The sequence below is a fragment of the Ranitomeya imitator genome, chromosome 6, assembly GCF_032444005.1.
Source record: "Ranitomeya imitator isolate aRanImi1 chromosome 6, aRanImi1.pri, whole genome shotgun sequence".
Taxonomy (NCBI): domain Eukaryota; kingdom Metazoa; phylum Chordata; class Amphibia; order Anura; family Dendrobatidae; genus Ranitomeya; species Ranitomeya imitator.
In genome coordinates, this window is record NC_091287.1 from 98,043,893 (window position 1) to 98,065,294 (window position 21,402).

Below are 21,402 nucleotides of genomic sequence, written 5' to 3' on the forward strand. Positions count from 1 at the left end.
AGTCCCTGTGTGCAATGGGATTCCGTGAGGCAACAGAGCTCGCTTTAATTTCACACGGGGTGAAGTTTAACCCACGTGTGAGCTCAGTGTCCATCCGCCTTTACATGCAGCAGGTATCTCTGCACAGTGGACACCGGACTGCGAACGCACCTCGTATCGATCACCCTATTACTTGGTGCGTTCCGCTAGCCCTAACATGGGTTAAGGGCTTTAGTGCAATACTGAATTTAAGATCTCATTAAAGGGCCCTAGTGCAATATTAACAAACATTGCTCATTTCTCTGTTCTGGGATGGTTGAACCCATTCCGTGTTGTACCAGTGTTTGGTTATTTATCAATATCCACTCTTGAAAATTAGAGTGTATAGACTGTACACAGTTTTTGGTGGCCATAAAATTATTGATTTTTATCTATATTATTAAAGATTCTATTTTAGTTATTGTTTGTCCACCACAGTCAGTGAATTTTTGGTATTTTGGTGGCTTTATATTGGTTTGTGAGGGGACAGTTTCAGTGATATTCTTAGAGTTTATCCAGGACTACGTTTTTAGGCCCACCTAAATGACCACCGACCTGCTTTTGTGCCTGGCTCCAATCTTTGTCGGCACAGAGTGGTCGCAGACCGTAGCTGCCGGCAATTCAGTGGCTTCCGCTGACATCACGTTAGTAGCGGCTTGTCTTCCGCTCTGCTCTGTTGATGGGGCGTGACTTGCGACATTCTGATTAATAGCTGGCTCCCCACTGCATAAGGCTAGGTTCATATTGCGTTAATGTTACCGCGCTAACGGACAGCGTTGCACGGCGAAATTAACGCCGTGCAACGGGTCCGTTAGCGCGCCCATTAACAGCAATGGGGACGCGCATCACTAGCGCGTGCCATTTTCGGCACGCGCTAGCGATGTGCCGGTGTTTTGTGGCACGCCGCGGACGCTGCAAGCAGCGTCCGCGGTGCGCCCGAGGTCCGTTCCCCGCTCTCGCAGATCAGAGATCTGCGAGAGTGGGGACGTTTAACGCGACCCCATAAAACAACATTGCGTTAGTACAATCCGTTTAGCGCCTAGCGCTAGCAGATTGCGCTAACGTAATATGAACCTAGCCTAACTGCGGGGAGCCTGCTGTCAATCAGCATGGCGTCGGCAGCACGCCCTGTCGACAGAGCAGCCTGGAAGAGAAACGGCTGCTTTGTTAATGTTGAGCAGCTGAATCAAAGGCAGTAGCGGTCAGTGATAGCACTGTGCCACATCGGGTATATCAGGCAATTAGTTAGCAACTACCTGCCGGTTAGTTTATAGACCCATAGTAAAAAAATAATAATTCTGCATAAATCCTTTAAAGGGACTCTGTCACCTGAATTTGGAGGGAACAATTTTCAGCCATAGAGGCGGGGTTTTCGGCTTTTTGATTCACCCTTTCCTTACCCGCTGGCTGCATGCTGGCTGCAATATTGGATTGAAGTTCATTCTCTGTCCTCTGCCTTGTGCAGGCATGCACTACAATCTTGCCTTGCGCAGGCATGTACTACGGAGGACAGAGAATGAACTTCAATCCAATATTGCAGCCAGCATGCAGCCAGCGGGTGAGGAAAGGGTGAATCAAACACCCGAAAACCCCGCCCCTATGGCTGAAAATTGTTCCCTCCAAATTCAGGTGACAGAGTCCCTTTAAATACAGAAAAGAAGGACCTCTCCCCAACCACTCTGTGTATTACAGCTGAGGAGTGACATTAATAAGTTTTTTTTTGTTTGTTTGTTTTCCTCTTCTGTTCTGACAGCCATACTTCCCTGGCCATTTTCAATTAGGAATTCTTTATGGATAGTTAAATCCAAATGCCTTTCCATATAAGTATATAAGTAAGGCTGTAATGTAGAAGTTTTATTCTCAAGGCCTACATTTGCCAGCTCTTCACTAAAACGACATGGTTATATGTGATACTTTTGTATTTCACAATACTATTTATTTGTTTTTGTTTTTTCAAGCAACAAGTTACCATAATGTTGTATTCACAATATAACAAATGCTAGGCCAATGTAATGTCAAAAAGTGGGATGCCACAATCAGTCAAGAAAAGAAACAAAACACTATAGGCATAATAGCAATTAGGGTAGCAAAACAACAATAGAAAGACATTCCTAGATGTGTCATGTGTCTTGATATAGATATATAAATGTATAGGTACCGTCACACTAGACGATATCGCTAGCGATCCGTGACGTTGCAGCGTCCTCGCTAGCGATATCGTCCAGTGTGACAGGCAGCAGCGATCAGGCCCCTGCTGTGATATCGCTGGTCGGGGCAGAAAGTCCAGAACTTTGTTTCGTCGCTGGACTCCCCGCAGACATCGCTGAATCGGCGTGTGTGACACCGATTCAGCGATGTCTTCGCTGGTAACCAGGGTAAACATCGGGTTACTAAGCGCAGGGCCGCTCTTAGTAACCTGATGTTTACCCTAGTTACCATCGTTAAAGTAAAAAAAACAACCGCTACATACTTACCTACTGCTGTCTGTCCTCGGCGCTGTGCTTCTCTGCTCTGGCTGTGAGCACAGCGGCCGGAAAGCAGAGCGGTGATGTCACCGCTCTGCTTTCCAGCTGCCCGGCGCTCACAGCCAGAGCAGAGAAGCAGAGCGCCGAGGACAGACAGCGGTAGGTAAGTATGTAGCGGTTGTTTTTTTTTACTTTAACGATGGTAACCAGGGTAAACATCGGGTTACTAAGCGCGGCCCTGCGCTTAGTAACCCGATGTTTACCCTGGTTACCGGCATCATTGGTCGCTGGAGAGCTGTCTGTGTGACAGCTCTCCAGCGACCAAACAGCGACGCTGCAGCGATCCGGATCGTTGTCGGTATCGCTGCAGCGTCGCTTAGTGTGACGGTACCTTATTACTTCCTTCTTATCAAGGGATACTTGACTCAGTAAGAAACAGAGACCGAACCAAGGAATGGTAAAACAAACATTTTGGTCAGTTGACTTATTCATCTGAAATAGGCGAAGGTGGAACACTGAACAATGATCAGAACTAAACAAAAAGAAGGGAAAAAGCATATAAACACATCAAGAGAAAGGGGAAAAAACGAAATGATAATTGAAAAAGCAATCTGACAAGAGTTGAGGACTTTTGGCGAAAATCAGTCAACTGCAGCTAACATAGAAAAAACTCAGAAAAAATACATACCATGAGATACGGCCTTCCCAAAACCCTGTCTGATGACAAATGCACACTTAGCAGGATGCAGCAGGCTCCCACTAATAAAGGCTAGGAGCAGCACAGGTGCAAACTACTTGATAAAAACAACCACCCCAACCAAACATTGCAGGGGTTGGCTGTCTAGCAGAAAAAATGCACATTGATATAACTCACATAGGACACCAGTCACACTGATAGGTGCGGTGCACAGTGTCTGTATGCAACCTATTGATGACGCCCCTTGTATTAACAGGCGGGCTGCCCAGCACTATAAAATGCAGCGCACAGTGAAAGACGCCCCAGAAAAACCTAGCCAATATAGCCTTTATCAGTGGAGGCCTGCTGCATCCTCCTAAGTGTGCATTTGTCATCAGACAGGGTTTTGGGAAGGCCGTATCTCATGGTATGAAAATCAGTCAACTGCCATCTCGTTTGCTCCATGCAATCTCAAGCTTGGGGAGAACAACCAGGGTGACAAACGCTGTTCACCAGGTGTTCTTGAGGATATATTTCTTATGACTCCAAATCTTCAGCTGAAGAAAGCAGACTCCAAAGTCTCATGGTAAGAAAATGCTCATTCCATGAAGACCATGTCTGATCAAAACAGTACTCCTGATTCTTTAACAAAAAAGCTATTTTTTTTGCTTACTATTACCCAGGAGATTTTCAATTTAGGCCGAATTCCAGAAAGAATTGTGATCCTGTCTGCCAAAAAATGCATGGTATATTTGGTATTAAAAATGTCAGGTATTTACCTTCTCACCTGAGCCTGCCATGGCGATTTTCTTTTAATTTAACTCTGTAATAGAGAATATTAAATTAATATTCCTGGATGCAGAAGTATCTAGGTTTTTAGGCACTTCATTACTGGAGGTAATCTTCGACATCAGAATTGTCTGTGAACATGTGAGTAATTTTCTTTGAAGAGATGTTGCTTCTGCCATGTCCTGTCTCTTCCACTTCTGCTCCGCTCCCAAATGATCTTCCCTCCCAAATCATCTTCTCATTTATGTACAAAGGTTTCCCCATAGGGAGTAACAAGTGAACATACAATTTATGTTGCACATTTTTAGAATAGCTCAAGATGTGAGAAAGATGGCAATCTACAAAATGTCCCAGTCCGGAAATGTTCAAAGATGAGACAAACAATTTGTATTGTAACTCTTATTTTTTAATAAAATGCAGAAGTTTCCTTCAATGAAGTCCATACAGTAAATGACAGCAATTTTTTTTAAAGATTGGTGTCTATAGACGAGACTACCTCTGATGGACACATCTCACATCCCGATGATCCATAGATGGAAAGATATACAGGTGCTTCTCACAAAATTATAATATCATCAAAAAGTTTAATTTATTTCAGTTCTTCAATACAAAAAGTGAAACTCATATATTATATAGAGTCATTACAAACAGTGCGATCTATTTCAAGTGTTTATTTCTGTTAATGTTGATGATTATGGCTTACAGCCAATGAAAACCCAAAAGTCATTATCTCAGTAAATTAGAATACTTTATAACACAGATTGAAAAATGATTTTAAAATCCAAAATGTTGGTCTACTGAAATGTATGTTCAATAAATGCACTCAATATTTGGTCAGGGCTCCTTTTGCATCAATTACTACATCAATGCGGCGTGGCATGGAGGCGATAAGCCTGTGGCACTGCTGAGGTGCTATGGAAGCCCAGGTTGCTTTGATAGCAGCCTTCAGCTCATCTGCATTGTTCGGTCTGATGTCTCTCATCTTCCTCTTGACAATACCCCATAGGTTCTCTATGGGGTTAAGGTCAGGTGAGTTTGCTGGCCAATGAAGAAGAGTGATACTATTGTTTTTAAACCAGGTATTGGTACTTTTGGCAGTGTGGACAGGTGCCAAGTCCTGCGGGAGAATGAAATTTCCATCTCCAAAAAGCTGGTTGGCAGAGGGAACCATGAAGCGCTCTAAAAGTTACTGGTAGACGGCTGTGCTGTCTTTGGTTTTGATAAAACACGGTGGATCTACACCAGCAGATGACATGGCTCCCCAAACCATCACTGATTGTGGAAACTTCACACCTCTTCCTTCAGACCTTGGGACCTTGATTTCCAAATGAAATGCAAAATTTACTTTTTTGTGGAGTGTGTCAATGACTGCCTTCTGGACATCTGTCAAGTCAGCAGCCTTCCCCATGATTGTGGAGCCTACTAAAACAGACTAAGGGACCTTTTTTAAAAGCTTAGGAAGCCTTTGTAGGTGTGTTTTGTTAATTATTCTAATTTACTGAGATAATCATTGTAATCCATAATCCTCAACATTAGCAGAATTAAACACTTGAAATAGATCACTCTGCTTGTAATGACTCTATATAATATGAGTTTCCCTTTTTGTATTGAAGAACTGAAATAAATTAACTTTTTGATGATATTCTAATTTTGTGAGAAGCACCTGTATATGGCTACTGTTCCTTCCAACTCATTTTCTCTTTGTCACGTTCGCTCTTAAACTTATTTTGTTCTAGGAATATTTTTTATTAATTAAACTTTTTTAATAACTTGGGTCTCTTGAGTATAGTGATTAATGGTACCACAATCCCAAAAACTGCTTTTTGCACACCTTAAGGAACAATTTAACATGTACAGTAGGTAGTAGTCTAGTTATAGTGAAGATATTTATTTTGTTTGGCCAATGAACTGGAAAAGTAAACCTTTTTTGGAAGAGAAATGTGTTTGGACCAGTTATCATCAACCTTCCCCAACTCTTCATAGTCCTACAATAGAAGTAGAAAGCTTCTCTTACCAGGACAAAGTGATTCTATGTAGACCACAGAACATTTAAAAATATATGTTCATAGATGTATAACAAAGCGGCTGGTCTCCATGATTCGGGGCTCCGCTTCTCCGTGATGCTGAGGAATGGCGTCGTAAGGCCAACGTAGTCCCCGCAAGAGGATTTCCATCATGTGGGGAAGCCTTATCTTATCAGAGCCTCATCAGTGGTCAGAGTTCTTGCCAAAAAGTGAAAAAAGTACTTTAATTTCTCTCCTGATCAGCGAATATAATTAAAATTGGCACAAAAAAGTGAACTCCACTGTTAAATCAGAGATTGTACTTTAGAGCAGGGGTGTCAAACTGCATTCCTCGAGGGCTGCAAACAGGTCATGTTTTCAGGATTTCCTTGTACTGCACAGGTGATAATTTAATCACCAACTCATTATTTGTGTAGGTGATTAAATTATCACCTGTGCAGTACAAGGAAATCTTAAAACATGACCTGTTTGCAGCCCTCGAGGAATGCAGTTTGACACCCCTGCTTTAGAGGGAATGTTCTGTACAGCATATGATCATATCTTTCTCTGTGCCTCATCACCAACTGATGGACACCTCACTATTAGAGAAGCACTTCACTACTCCTGCCATCGGTGCATGCTCATTGTACTTGGTGCTTAGGTTCCTTTCACCACTTGTGGGCATCTTCATGGCTTATGGCTGAAAACCAATTGAGTTTTTGCTTTTAATGCTGTATTATAAATTTTCTATTATTGTATTGATTGGTATTTGTATACCTCCTATATCTTTGTATGATCAATGGTTTTCTATCATTGACCCTTTCTGCATTCCACAACTAAATTGTCCTTCAAAGTTTATTTCTTGTTGTGATCTCATGTACGTTAATGCTTTTCCCCATCAACCTTTATAAGTCTAATTGACTTCTGCTCCATTTCTCCAAGAGCAACTCTATTGCCAATTAGTTAAACATTTCGTTTTAGATGTCCTAGAGGCAGTCATGTTCTCAAAATAGAGCAGCTTGTTTGTGTTTGGCCGGCACAGTTCGCTGTTGAGACACTGCTGCATTAAATGAGTATTGAGTCTACAATCCAATTTAGGATATCAGATTAGTCCCCTTGGACATAGTAGCTTGTCAGTGATTATTGACTTTTCATTGTTAAGCTGCTACTCCTCTTCCAGGAGAATGGTATAATATGACTTGTTGGCAGCACCCAACTGTCCTGGAGCCTATGGGTAATTTGAAGGTTTGTAATGGTAGATAATAACGGCTATGCGTGTGTGTGTATATACTATACATACTACTGTACTATATATTATACAATATAGTACTCTATAATACACAATTTAGTGCCTATATTATACTACTGTAACATACTACATATAGATTAAATACTACTGTACTATACATACTATTATGTATAAAATACTACTGTACTAAATATTTTTTCTTTGCATACTATGTACAGTGCCTTGCGAAAGTATTCGGCCCCCTGGAACTTTTCAACCTTTTCCCACATATCATGCTTTAAACATAAAGATACCAAAGGTAAATTTTTGGTGAAGAATCAACAACACGTGGAACACAATTGTGAAGGTGAACAAAATTTATTGGGTTATTTAAAATTTTTGTGGAAATTAAAAAATTGAAAAGTCTGGCGTGCAATATTATTTGCCCCCTTTAACTTAATACTTTGTTGCACCAGCTTTTGCTGCTATTACAGCTGCGAGTCGCTTGGGGTATGTCTCTATCAGTTTTGTACATCGAGGGACTGAAATTCTTGCCCATTCTTCCTTGGCAAACAGCTCGAGTTCAGTGATATATTAAGAAAAAAGGAGCGCACTCAGCTATCTTAGGTTGGTGCTGGCTGTACTTGGGAAAAACCCAACAACAAGTCCAATATAGACGTATATAGACACACGCCCACAGAAGCAGGATGACCTGACACCACAACAATAGGAGCCCTTAAAGGGACCACACTTCTTATTTTTCACACTATCTAGAAAACACAGTTTGAGAAAGACCCGAGGCAGGGTCGAAACGTTACTACTTCGTTTATACTCCCTGCTGTGTGTGTGTGTGTATATATATATGAAAATTTTGTCTCAACACATGTGAATAAATACATCACATTTTTGCAAAGATATACCATAAGAGTGCGGCTGATTTTTCTATATTGAGCTCGAGCTCAGTGAGATTTGATGGAGATCGTTTGTGAACAGCAGTTTTCAGCTCTTTCCACAGATTCTCGATTGGATTGTGATCTGGACTTTGACTTGGCCATTCTAACACTTGGATACATTTATTTGTGAACCATTCCATTGTAGATTTTAGATTTTAGATTGTAGATTTTACTTTGTTTGGGATCATTGTCTTGATGGAAGACAAATTTTCATCCCAGTCTCAGGTCTTTTCCAGACTCCAACAGGTTTTCTTCAAGAATGGTCCTGTATTTGTCTCCATACATCTTCCCATCAATTTTAACCATCTTCCCTGTCCCTGCTGAAGAAAAGCAGGCCTAAACCATGAATGCTGCCACCACCATGTTTGACAGTGGGGGATGGTGTGTTCAGGGTGATGAGCTGTGTTGCCTTTACTCAAACATCGTTTGGCATTGTTGCCAAAAAGTTTGATTTCATCTGACCAGAGCACCTTGTTCCACGTGTTTGGTGTGTCTCCCAGGTGGCTTGTTGCAAACTTTAAACAACATTTTTATGGATATCGTTGAGAAAATGGCTTTCTTCTTGCCACTCTTCCATAAAGGCCAGATTTGTGTAGTGTACGACTGATTGTTGTCCTGTGGACAGACTGTCCCACCTCAGCTGTAGATCTCTGCAGTTTATCCAGAGTGATCATAGGCCTCTTGGCTGCATCTCTGATCAACCTTCTCCTTGTTTGAGATGAAAGTTTGGAGGGATGGCTGGGTCTTGGTAGATTTGCAGTGGTATGATACTCCTTACATTTCAATATGATCGGCTTGCACAGTGCTCCTTGGGATGTTTAAAGTTTTAGAAATCATTTTGTATCCAAATCCGGCTTTAAACTTCTCCACAACAGTATCACGGACCTGCCTGTTGTGTTCCTTGGTCTTCATGATGCTCTCTGTGCTTCAAACAGAACCCTAAGGCTATGTGCACACATTGCGGATTAACCTCTGGAATATTTTTTGCGGATTCTGCATCTATTGGCAGAAAACGCAGTTGCGGATTTGATGCTTTTTTATGCGGATTTTGTGCGGATTTGCTGCAGATTTTGTGCAGATTTTTTAAGTTTTTACCCCTGCGGATTTCTATAATGGAATGGGTACTAAAACGCTGCAGATCCGCACAAAAGAAGTGACATGCTACTTCTTTCAATCCACAGCGTTTCCGCCCGGAGTTTTCGGCACCATTAGCACAGCATTTTTTTTGTTCATTGATTTACATTGTACTGTAAATCACTTGCGGATCTTCAGCGTTTTTGTACGGTAAAAAACTGCGGATCCGCAGGAAATCCGCAACGTGTGCACATAGCCTGAGACTATCACAGAGCAGGTGCATTTATACGGAGACTTGATTACACACAGGTGGATTACCGTATATTAATCATCATTAGGCATTTAGGACAACATTGGATCATTCAGAGATCCACAATGAACTTCTGGAGTGAGTTTGCTGCACTGAAAGTAAAGGGGCCGAATAATATTGCACGCCCCACTTTTCAGTTTTTGAATTTCCACAAAAATTTAAAATAACCAATAAATTTAGTTCAACTTCACAATTGTGTTCCACTAGATTCTTCACCAAAAATTTACATTTGGTATCTTTGTTTGAAGCATGATATGTGGGAAAAGGTTGAAAAGTTCCAAGGGGCCGAATACTTTCGCAAGGCACTGTATATGTGTATTATACATAATACTGTACCATATACATTATAGCACAGTATAGTCTATATAGTACTATATAATATACAATATGCATATATTATAAATCCTATACCATAAATACTACTCTTCATTATTTGTATATGTTGTGTGTGTGTATATGTGTGTGTGTGTGTGTGTGTATGTACATATATGTATATATGTACAGTACAGACCAAAAGTTTGGACCCACCCTCTCATTTAAAGATTTTTCTGTGTTTTCATGACTATGAAAATTGTAAATTCTCACTGAAGGCATCAAAACTATGAATTAACACATGTGGAATTATATACTTAGCAAAAAAGTGTGAAACAACAAATTATGTCTTATATTCTAGGTTCATCACAGTAGCCACCTTTTGCTTTGATGACTGCTTTGCACACTCTTGACATTCTCTTCATGAGCTTCAAGAGGTAGTCAACGGGAATGGTTTTCAATTCACAGGTGTGCCCTGTCAGGTTTAATAAGTGGGATTTCTTGCCTTATAAATGGGGTTGGGACCATCAGTTGTGTTGTGCACAAGTCTGGTGGATACACAGCTGATAGTCCTACTGAATAGACTGTTAGCTGCTTTTTTTCTTGCTATAATACAAATTCTAAGTAAAGAAAAACGAGTGGCCATCATTACTTTAAGAAATGAAGGTCAGTCAGTCCGAAAAATTGGGCAAATTTTGAAAGTGTCCCCAAGTGCAGTGGCAAAAACCATAAAGCGCTCCAAAGAAACTGGCTCACATGAGGACCGACCCAGGAAAGGAAGATCAAGAGTCACCTCTGCTTCTGAGAATAAGTTTATCCCAGTCACCAGCCTCAGAAATCACAGGATAACCGCAGATCAGATTAGAGACCAGGTCAATGCCACACAGAGTTCTAGCAGCAGACACATCTCTACAACAACTGTTAAGAGTAGACTTTGTGCAGCAGGCCTTCATGGTAAAATAGCTGCTAGGAAACCACTGCTAAGGACAGGAAACAAGCAAAAGAGACTTGTTTGGGCTAAAGAACACAAGGAATGGATATTAGACGAGTGGAAATCTGTGCTTTGGTCTGATGAGTCCAAATTTGAGACCTTTGGATCCAACCACTGTGTCTTTGTGCGACACAGAAAAGGTGAACGGATGGACTCTACGTGCCTGGTTCCCATGGAGGAGGAGGTGTGATGGTGTGGGGGTGCTTAGCTGGTGACACTGTTGGGGATTTATTCAAAATTGAAGGCATACTGAACCAGCATGGCTACCACAGCATCTTGCAGCGGCATGCTATTCCATCCGGTTTGTGTTTAGTTGGACCATCATTTATTTTTGAACAGGACAATGACCCCAAACACACCTCCAGGCTGTGTAAGGGCTAATTTGACCAAGAAGAAGAGTGATGAGGTGCTACGCTAGATGATCTGGCTTCCACGGTCACCAGACCTGAACCCAATCGAGATGGTTTGGGGTGAGCTGGATCGCAGAGTGAAGGCAAAACAAGTGCTAAGCATCTCTGGGAACTCCTTCAAGATTATTGGAAGACCATTCCCGGTGACTACCTCTTGAAGCTCATCAAGAGAATGCCAAGAGTGTGCAAAGCAGCCATCAAAGCAAAAGGTGGCTACTTTGAAGAACCTAGAATATAAGAAATAATTTCAGTTGTTTCACACTTTTTTGTTAAGTATATAAATAATTCCACATGTGTTAATTCATAGTTTTGATGCCTTCAGTGTGAATGTACAATTTTCATAGTCATGAAAATACAGAAACATATTTAAATGAGACTGTGTGTCCAAACTTTTGGTCTGTACTGTATGTGTGTATGTATATGTATATATGTATATATGTGTATATATATATATATATATATATATATATATATATATATATATATATATATATATATATATATATATATATATATATATTTTATTGTGAGGTATTGACACACTCATGTTTCTGGCAGTAAATCACCTGCTGGTTTATTATGGACAGCATAGACCATAGCAGGGTTCAGCAAAATAAACAGAGCCTTTCTGGCATAACAGTAAAACAAAAAAGATAACATACGACAATATCCACCTGTCTGAGGGATTCACCTGCTCAGACCACCAGGTGTATTCTGCTCGTCGTTTGGAGACTTGCTCTTTCCAAAAACCACAACACACACTGACTCTCAAGTCAAGCTATTTAAGCCAGACCATGTGATGATCACCTGCCAGTGACGGTTTTGCAGGTGGCGATATGGTGGGCACCCTTCCACCCACTCTATGGATGCCCACATAAAACAAGCCCATGTCTTCAACTTTAATTTATCCCTCCCAACACATCGTGTGCTGGATGATCATTTATGTATGTGTGTTTATGTATGGTGTAGTTGTAAGGGAGACTTACTAGGCTAGTTGTGTGAGATGGGCGGGACAAACTAGCCACACATCCACACTCCCATCCAGGGAAGTGGTTAAGGGTATATAATGTGACCAGGGTGTGGGTCACATGTTCATGTTTTGGTCTTGGAGTGTGGACCTGAATAGTCTATGCTGGAAGGTCCTGGAAGCCTGTGTTTGAAGTCCTGGAGTATAGGATTCCTGAAGAGCACATGGCAGGGCTCTGGACCTAGCAAGACTGCGGTTTCGCGCTGTGCTTGCGCTTCCACGGGTCAGTGGGTGAAACGGCTCACAAGAGCTCCGCCTCCACTCCTCACTCCCCCGGCCATGGAATTTTAATATGAAGACGATATAAAGTTGGGAATTTTAGATCGGCGAGTGCCTTCTCTTTCTTCTCGCATATGGTCATGGACTTTTGTGTGTTTTCAGAAGAGCACCTGTGATCTCGATGTGCGGCTGATACCAGGAAAATTATTTATTAACACCTGTGCCCGAAATGTTGGCGTTCGAATATATATATATATATATATATATATATATATATATATATATATATATATATATATATATATATATATATATATATATATAAGCAAAAAAAGAAAAGCAGCACAAAAAATATGGAAAAAATCGTGGACTTTATTGCCTGAGCGGCGTGGCAATGTTTCGGATACAAGATCCTTTTTCAAGCCAGGAAAAAGGATCTTGTATCCGAAACATTGCCACGCCGTTCAGGCAATAAAGTCCACGTTTTTTCCATATTTTTTGTGCTGCTTTTCTTTTTTTGCTTATATTGTTAGAAGGCATTGGACTACTGGCTGGGAAAGCTCTGCACTCCACAAGGTATTTTGTAGATGCTGTTCCAATTTTATATATATATATATATATATATATATATATATATATATATATATATATATATATATATATATATATATATGTATGTATATGTGTATATGTGTATATGTGTATATGTGTATATATATATATATATATATATATATATATATATATATATATATATATATATATATATATATATATATATATATATATATTATACCAGATGGTGGCCCGATTCTAACGCATCGGGTATTCTAGAATATGCATGTCCACGTAGTATATTGCCCAGTGACGTAGTATATTGCCCAGCTACGTAGTATATTGCCCAGCTACGTAGTATATTGCCCAGTGACGTAGTATATTGCCCAGTGACGTAGTATATTGCCCAGTCACGTAGTATATTGCCCAACCACGTAGTATATTGCCCAGCCACGTAGTATATTGCCCAGCAATGTAGTATATTGCCCAGCCACGTAGTATATTGCCCAGTGACGTAGTATATTGCCCAGCACAGAGCCATATAGTATAGAGACTTAAAAACAAACAAACAAAAAACATATACTCACCTATAGCCCGTTGAAGTCCTGCTATACTCACCATCCGCCGCCTTTCTCGCTCCTCTCCACGCTCCCGAGACCACTCCATTGCAAGCGGCAGCTTGCGGTCCCGTCCCAGGGCTGGTGTGAGCAGGACCTATGATGACGTCGCGGTCACATGACCGTGACGTCACGGCAGGTCCTTGTCGCACACCAGCCCTGAGACTGGAGCGGAAGCTGCCGCTTGCAATGGAGCGGTCCCCGGAGCATGCAGAGGAGCGAGAAAGGCGGCGGAGGGTGAGTATAGCAGGTTTTTTGTTTGTTTGGTTTTTTTTGTTATTTTTAACATGACATATTTTTACTATTGATGCTGCATAGGCAGCATCAATAGTAAATAGTTGGGGACACACAGGGTTAATAGCAGCAGTAACGGAGTGCTTTACACCGCGGGCCGTTACCACTGCCATTAACCCTGTGTGAGTGGTGAGTGGAGGGGATTCTGGAGCGGGCGCCGGGCAGTGAGTGCAGGGGAGTAGGGGAGGGACTAATCGGACTGTGGCCGTCGCTGATTGGTCGCGGCAGCCATGACAGGCAGCTGCCGAGACCAGTCAGCGAACGAATGACCGTGACAGAAGGACAGACAGACGAAAGTGACCCTTAGACAATTATAGCGCAAGAGAGGAATGATGATGATAGGACCAATCAGAGAAGTGTCACCTTGTCACGGTTGATGGGCTCACATGAGTTGGCCAATTTATGAGCTAAAAACCTTAACTTTTGTAAGTAATTTAAAAAAAAAATGTTTTTTTACTTTTTATTACAGTTTACTCAGCAGTTATGATAGATTCTGTGTTCACATATATATATTGGTCTCTACAGAGTGCTGCTGCCTTCCACCTTTTTGCAAGTTATATAATAAATACTGTTGCACTATAGATGTACTATGCATACTGATATATAAAAAAATACAATTGTACAATATATGTGCTATATACAGTGGGGCAAAAAAGTATTTAGTCAATCAGCAATAGTGCAAGTTCCACCACTTAAAAAGATGAGGCGTCTGTAATTTACATCATAGGTAGACCTCAACTATGGGAGACAAACTGAGAAAAAAAAATCCAGAAAATCACATTGTCTGTTTTTTTAACATTTTATTTGCATATTATGGTGGAAAATAAGTATTTGGTCAGAAACAAAATTTCATCTCAATACTTTGTAATATATCCTTTGTTGGCAATGACAGAGGTCAAACGTTTTCTGTAAGTCTTCACAAGGTTGCCACACACTGTTGTTGGTATGTTGGCCCATTCCTCCATTCAGATCTCCTCTAGAGCAGTGATGTTTTTGGCTTTTCTCTTGGCAACACGGACTTTCAACTCCCTCCAAAGGTTTTCTATAGGGTTGAGATCTGGAGACTGGCTAGGCCACTCCAGGACCTTGAAATGCTTCTTACGAAGCCACTCCTTCGTTGCCCTGGCGGTGTGCTTTGGATCATTGTCATGTTGAAAGACCCAGCCACGTTTCATCTTCAATGCCCTTGCTGATGGAAGGAGGTTTGCACTCAAAATCTCACGATACATGGCCCCATTCATTCTTTCATGTACCCGGATCAGTCGTCCTGGCCCCTTTGCAGAGAAACAGCCCCAAAGCATGATGTTTCCACCACCATGCTTTACAGTAGGTATGGTGTTTGATGGATGCAACTCAGTATTCTTTTTCCTCCAAACACGACAAGTTGTGTTTCTACCAAACAGTTCCAGTTTGGTTTCATCAGACCATAGGACATTCTCCCAAAACTCCTCTGGATCATCCAAATGCTCTCTAGCAAACTTCAGACGGGCCCGGACATGTACTGGCTTAAGCAGTGGGACACGTCTGGCACTGCAGGAACTGAGTCCATGGTGGCGTAGTGTGTTACTTATCGTAGGCCTTGTTACATTGGTCCCAGCTCTCTGCAGTTCATTCACTAGGTCCCCCCGCGTGGTTCTGGGATTTTTGCTCACCGTTCTTGTGATCATTCTGACCCCACGGGGTGGGATTTTGCGTGGAGCCCCAGATCGAGGGAGATTATCAGTGGTCTTGTATGTCTTCCATTTTCTAATTATTCCTCCCACTGTTGATTTCTTCACTCCAAGCTGGTTGGCTATTGCAGATTCAGTCTTCCCAGCCTGGTGCAGGGCTACAATTTTGTTTCTGGTGTCCTTTGACAGCTCTTTGGTCTTCACCATAGTGGAGTTTGGAGTCAGACTGTTTGAGGGTGTGCACAGTTGTCTTTTTATACTGATAACAAGTTTAAACAGGTTCCATTACTACAGGTAATGAGTGAAGGAAAGAGGAGACTCTTAAAGAAGAAGTTACAGGTCTGTGAAAGCCAGAAATCTTGATTGTTTGTTTCTGACCAAATACTTATTTTCCACCATAATATGCAAAAAAAATGATAAAAAAACAGACAATGTGATTTTCTGGATTTTTTTTTCTCAGTTTGTCTCCCATAGTTGAGGTCTACCTATGATGTAAATTACAGACGTCTCTCATCTTTTTAAGTGGTGGAACTTGCACTATTGCTGACTGACTAAATACTTTTTTGCCCCACTGTATATAGCTAACATACTAATATATAAAATAAATTCTACTGTACTATATATGTAATGTACATACTACTATATTACATATATTATACATACTACTCTACTATATACAGTACAGACCAAAAGTTTGGACACACCTTCTCATTTAAAGATTTTACTGTATTTTCATGACTATGAAAATTGTACATTCACACTGAAGGCATCAAAACTATGAATTAACACATGTGGAATTATATGCTTAACAAAAAAGTTTGAAACAACTGAAATTATGTCTTATATTCTAGGTTCTTCAAAGTAGTCACCTTTTGCTTTGATGACTGCTTTACACACTCTTGGCATTCTCTTGATGTGCTTCAAGAGGTAGTCACCGGGAGTGGTCTTCCAAGAATCTTGAAGGCATTCCCAGAGATGCTTAGCACTTGTTGGCCCTTTTGCCTTCACTCTGCGTTCCAGCTCACCCCAAACCATCTTTATTGGGTTCAGGTCTGGTGACTGTGGAGGCCAGGTCATCTGGCGTACCACCCCATCACTCTCCTTGGTCAAATAGCCATTACACAGCCTGGAGGTGTGTTTGGGGTCATTGTCCTGTTCAAAAATAAATGATGGTCCAACTAAACTCCAGCCGGATAGAATAGCATGCCGCTGCAAGATGCTGTGGTAGCCATGCTGATTCAGTATGCCTTCAATTTTGAATAAATCCCCAACAGTGTCACCAGCAAAGCACCCCCAAACCATCACACCTCCTCCTCCATGCTTCACGGTGGGAACCAGGCATGTAGAGTCCATCCGTTCACCTATTCTGCGTCACACAAAGACACGGTGGTTGGAACCAAAGATCTGAAATTTGGACTCATCATACCAAAGCACAGATTTCCACTGGTCTAATGTCCATTCCTGTGTTCTTTAGCCCAAACAAGTCTCTTTTGCTTGTTGCCATGAAGGCCTGCTGCACAAAGTCTCCTCTTAACAGTTGTTGTAGAGATGTGTCTGCTGCTAGAACTCTGTGTTGCATTGACCTGGTCTCTAATCTGAGCTGCTGTTTACCTGCAATTTCCGAGGCTGGTGACTCGGATAAACTTGCCCTCAGAAGCAGAGGTGACTCTTGGTCTTCCTTTCCTGGGGCGGTCCTCATGTGAGCTAGTTTCTTTGTAGCGCTTGATGATTTTTGCCACTGCACTTGGGGACACTTTCAAAGTTTTCCCAATTTCTCGGACAGACTGACCTTCATTTCTTAAAGTAATGATGGCCACTCGATTTTCTTTACTTAGCTGCTTTTTTCTTGCCATAATACAAATTCTAACAGTCTATTCAGTGTTGTGAATTCTGTGGTCAAGCTCCCTCCTGTGGTCATGAGTGGTACTTCGGCTGGTTCTGTCTATGAGCTTCCTCTGGTAGATGTGAGTGGGGCTGCGGCTTCTGAGTTTCCTTCCTCAGGTGACGAGGTTAAGTCGTTAGGTGCTGCTCTATTTAACTCCACCTAGTTCTTTGTTCCTGGCCTCCAGTCAATGTTCCAGTATTGGTCTTGCTTTCTCCTGGATCGTTCTTATGGCCTGTCTGCCCTGCATAAGCTAAGTTTTGCTTGTGTTACTTTTGTTTGCTATATTTTCTGTCCAGCTTGCTATATTGGTTTTTCTTGCTTGCTGGAAGCTCTGAGACGCAGAGGGAGCACCTCCGTACCGTTAGTCGGTGCGGAGGGTCTTTTTGCCCCTCTGCGTGGTTGTTTGTAGGTTTTTGTGTTGACTGCAAAGCTATCTTTCCTATCCTCGGTCTATTCAGTAAGTCGGGCCTCGCTTTGCTAAAGTCTATTTCATCTCTGTGTTTGTATTTTCATCTTAACTCACAGTCATTATATGTGGGGGGGCTGCCTTTTCCTTTGGGGAATTTCTCTGAGGCAAGGTAGGCTTATTTTTCTATCTTCAGGGCTAGTTAGTTTCTCAGGCTGTGCCGAGTTGCATAGGGAGCGTTAGGCGCAATCCACGGCTACCTCTAGTGTGGTATGATAGGATTAGGGATTGCGGTCAGCAGAGTTCCCACGTCTCAGAGCTCGTCCTATGTTAGTAACTATCAGGTTACTTTGTATGCTCTTAACCTCTAGGTCCATTGTGGATCTGAATCACCTGTTCATAACAATTCAGTAGGACTATCAGCTGTGTATCCACCAGACTTCTGCTCAACACAACTGATGGTCCCAACACCATTTATAAGGCAAGAAATCCAACTTATTAAACCTGACAGGACACACCTGTGAAATGAAAACCATTCCCGGTGACTACCTCTTAAAGCTCATCAAGAGAATGCCAAGAGTGTGCAAAAAGTAATCAAAGCAAAAGGTGGCTACTTTGAAGACCCTAGAATATAAGACATAATTTCAGTAATAATTCCACATGTGTTTATTCATAGTTTTGATGCCTTCAGTGTGAATGTACAATTTTCATAGTCATGAAAATATAGAAAAATCTTTAAATGAGGTGTGTCCAAGCTTTTGGTCTGTACTGTATGTACTATACATACTAATATATATATAATTACTGTTCTACTATATATGTATTATACACACTATTCCATTATTTTATATGTATGTATAAAAGATAGAAGCAGCCCCAGCATAGCAGGATGCCAAGCGTACATACCAACCTTTTAATATACGGTAGTTCCCCTAAAGTAGAGGCAGAACACCATATGATGATGAAAAAAATAGTGCTATTTAGTAGCCCATTATGGTGACATTTCGGTTAGAAAATGAGGACCTTTCAGGCTTCCAAGATTGTGAATGTTCTCATTTTTTAATGGAAACATCACCATTATGGGCTATTAAATAGCACTATTTTTCCATCATTGTATCATGTGCAGCCTGTATTTTTCTGAAATGTGTGTGTGTGTGTGTGTGTGTGTGTGTGTGTGTGTGTGTGTGTGTGTGTATATATATATATACATATATATACACTAGCTATTGAACCCGTTCTACGCCCGGGTGGCGAGCATTCATATTGTGTGTATGTGTATATATGTATGTATGTATGTATATATATATATGTATATATATATTAATTGTAATCTCGTACAACTGTACTATACATGTGGTGCATATACTGCTGTACTATATATACACTATATACCGTACTAATCACGTCTTTTTTTTTGTTCTCTTTTTATATACACAGAATGCTGTTGTTTCCTTTAAAGAGCTGTGTGGACTTTCGCCTGTAGCTAATCTTATGCAGTGCATCATGGCTCTGTCAACCCGCCTCGCTGGACCTGACAACACCCCAGTAGTTGTCATGAATCTCACAGATCAGTATCCCACCATGGAGCTACAAGGCACGGTTCCAGAGGTCATGAAAAGGATTTTAACTGCTTATGACTCTGTGAGTATTTCTGTCATAATTATTGTAGATACTGAAAGAATATAAAGCACTGACGGTGAATTGATTCTGTTTTATATCCCGAGCGTTAGGCCTCAGAGATGGCTAGATGTTCTCAGTGCAATAATAAAACCCTTTGAGGATCATGGGGCCTTATTGTACCTCTGTATACCTTTGTCATATGACGTTTTTCTCTCCGATACACCACCCGGTCCTGAGAATGAGCAGACCTCCCCACTGGTTTGTCTCTGCATCCCCTTCACTCTTTTCTCACATATAGTGATCTTCTCTGGCCAACCTCTGTTGGGTGCCTTACTCGTTAGCATAAGTGGGGATCCCAGAGGTCAGTGCTGTAATCTTGACCAGACATGTGATCTGATGCTCCTTTGGTTCCTACAATGTTATTAACCCTTTCCCAGTTAAGAAAAAGGTACATATCATATCGGGTGCCAGTGTTTGGGGCAGGCCCAGGAATTGAGAACCAACCTTACTAGTTGTTTTACTTGTAGTTAGCTCTATTGGTGGCTTTCTATTTAAGTGCCTCTGTCAGTCATTGACATGCACTGGCTTCCTTGCGCTTGTGTGCGGTACAGGCGGCAGCTTCCGGTCCCAGGGTTGGATGAGCGCAGGACCTGTGATGACGTTGTGTTTTTTTTTCATTATTTTTAACATTAGATCTTTTTACTATTGAGGCTGCATAGGCAGCATCAATAGTAAAAAAGTTGGTCACACAGGGTTAATAGCAGCGTTAATGGAGTGTGTTACACCGCGGTCCATTTGCGCTGCCATTAACCCTCTGTGAGCGCTGACTGGAGGGGAGTATGGAGCTGGCACTGACTGCGGGAGGAAGGAGCGGCCATGTTGCCGCCGGACTGCGCCCGTCGCTGATTGGTCGTGGCAATGGTCGTGGGCGTTTTGCCACAACCAATCAGCGACTTGGATGCCATGACAGACAGAGGCCGCGACCAATGAATATCCATGACAGACAGAAGGAAAGACAGAAGTGACCGTTAGACAGTTATAGAGTAGATGATGCATCTCCTTTAAATTACATCTTGAACACTCCTAATATCACTCAAACTACAAATGGCTGCAGCAATGGTAACACAGTCCAATGATGGGGCCCAGTTGCTGCGGATGTTGGCACACTTGCAGAAACCGTTGGTGCACTTAATACAATGAGAACAAAATCCCCTCTACATCTTGTCCTATTGGTGGAGTAGGTGCTGGGGTATTGAACCACAAGTGACAGCAATGCTCCCTCATATATAGCTTTAAAGGGGATATCCTGGACTTTGTAAAAAACAAAAATTGTGCCTAAGCACTGACAGGCAGGTAGTTGCTACTTACCTGCCTGTTGTGCTCAGTGCTGTTCTTCCCTGGCACAAAGCGATCTCAGACCGCTCCTGCCAGCTATTCAACTACCTCTGCTGACGTCACGTCGACAGGGCAGTGGCTTCTTTTTTTTGCACTACTCTGTTGATTTCTGATGTCATTCTCATTGACAGACGGCTCCCAGAGTCAGACAGTTGGGATCTGGCTGTCAAGCAGCATGACGTCTGAAGTCCTGCCCTGTCAACAGAGCAGAGCGTAGAAAAAGCATTGTTCTGTTGACATCACGTCAGCAGACGCAGCTGAATTGCCAGCAGGAGTGGTCTGAGACCGCTCTGTCCTGGGGAAGAACGGCACTGGGCACAACACGCAGATAGGTAGCAACTACCTGTCTGCCAGTGCTTAGGTACAATTTTTTTTTTTTTTTTTTATTACAAAGTCCCAGATGTCCCATTTTAACATACTTCCCAACAGTGGAGCAATAAGTCCCAGCAGTAGTTGCTCCTTGATGTAGCTGTTCAGCAATGACA

The 21,402-nt window shown here is 41.8% G+C and overlaps 1 protein-coding gene across 2 annotated transcripts in view; it reads left to right on the forward strand.

The window, feature by feature from the left end:
- PLCL2 (phospholipase C like 2) overlaps window positions 1-21,402 on the forward strand; it is a 264,980-nt gene that overhangs the window by 156,485 nt on the left and 87,093 nt on the right. For both annotated transcript variants that reach the window (XM_069729956.1, XM_069729957.1), the window contains exon 4: window positions 19,340-19,543. In XM_069729956.1, coding sequence (XP_069586057.1) covers window positions 19,340-19,543 — 204 coding nt within the window. The remainder of the gene's footprint in view (window positions 1-19,339; window positions 19,544-21,402) is intronic.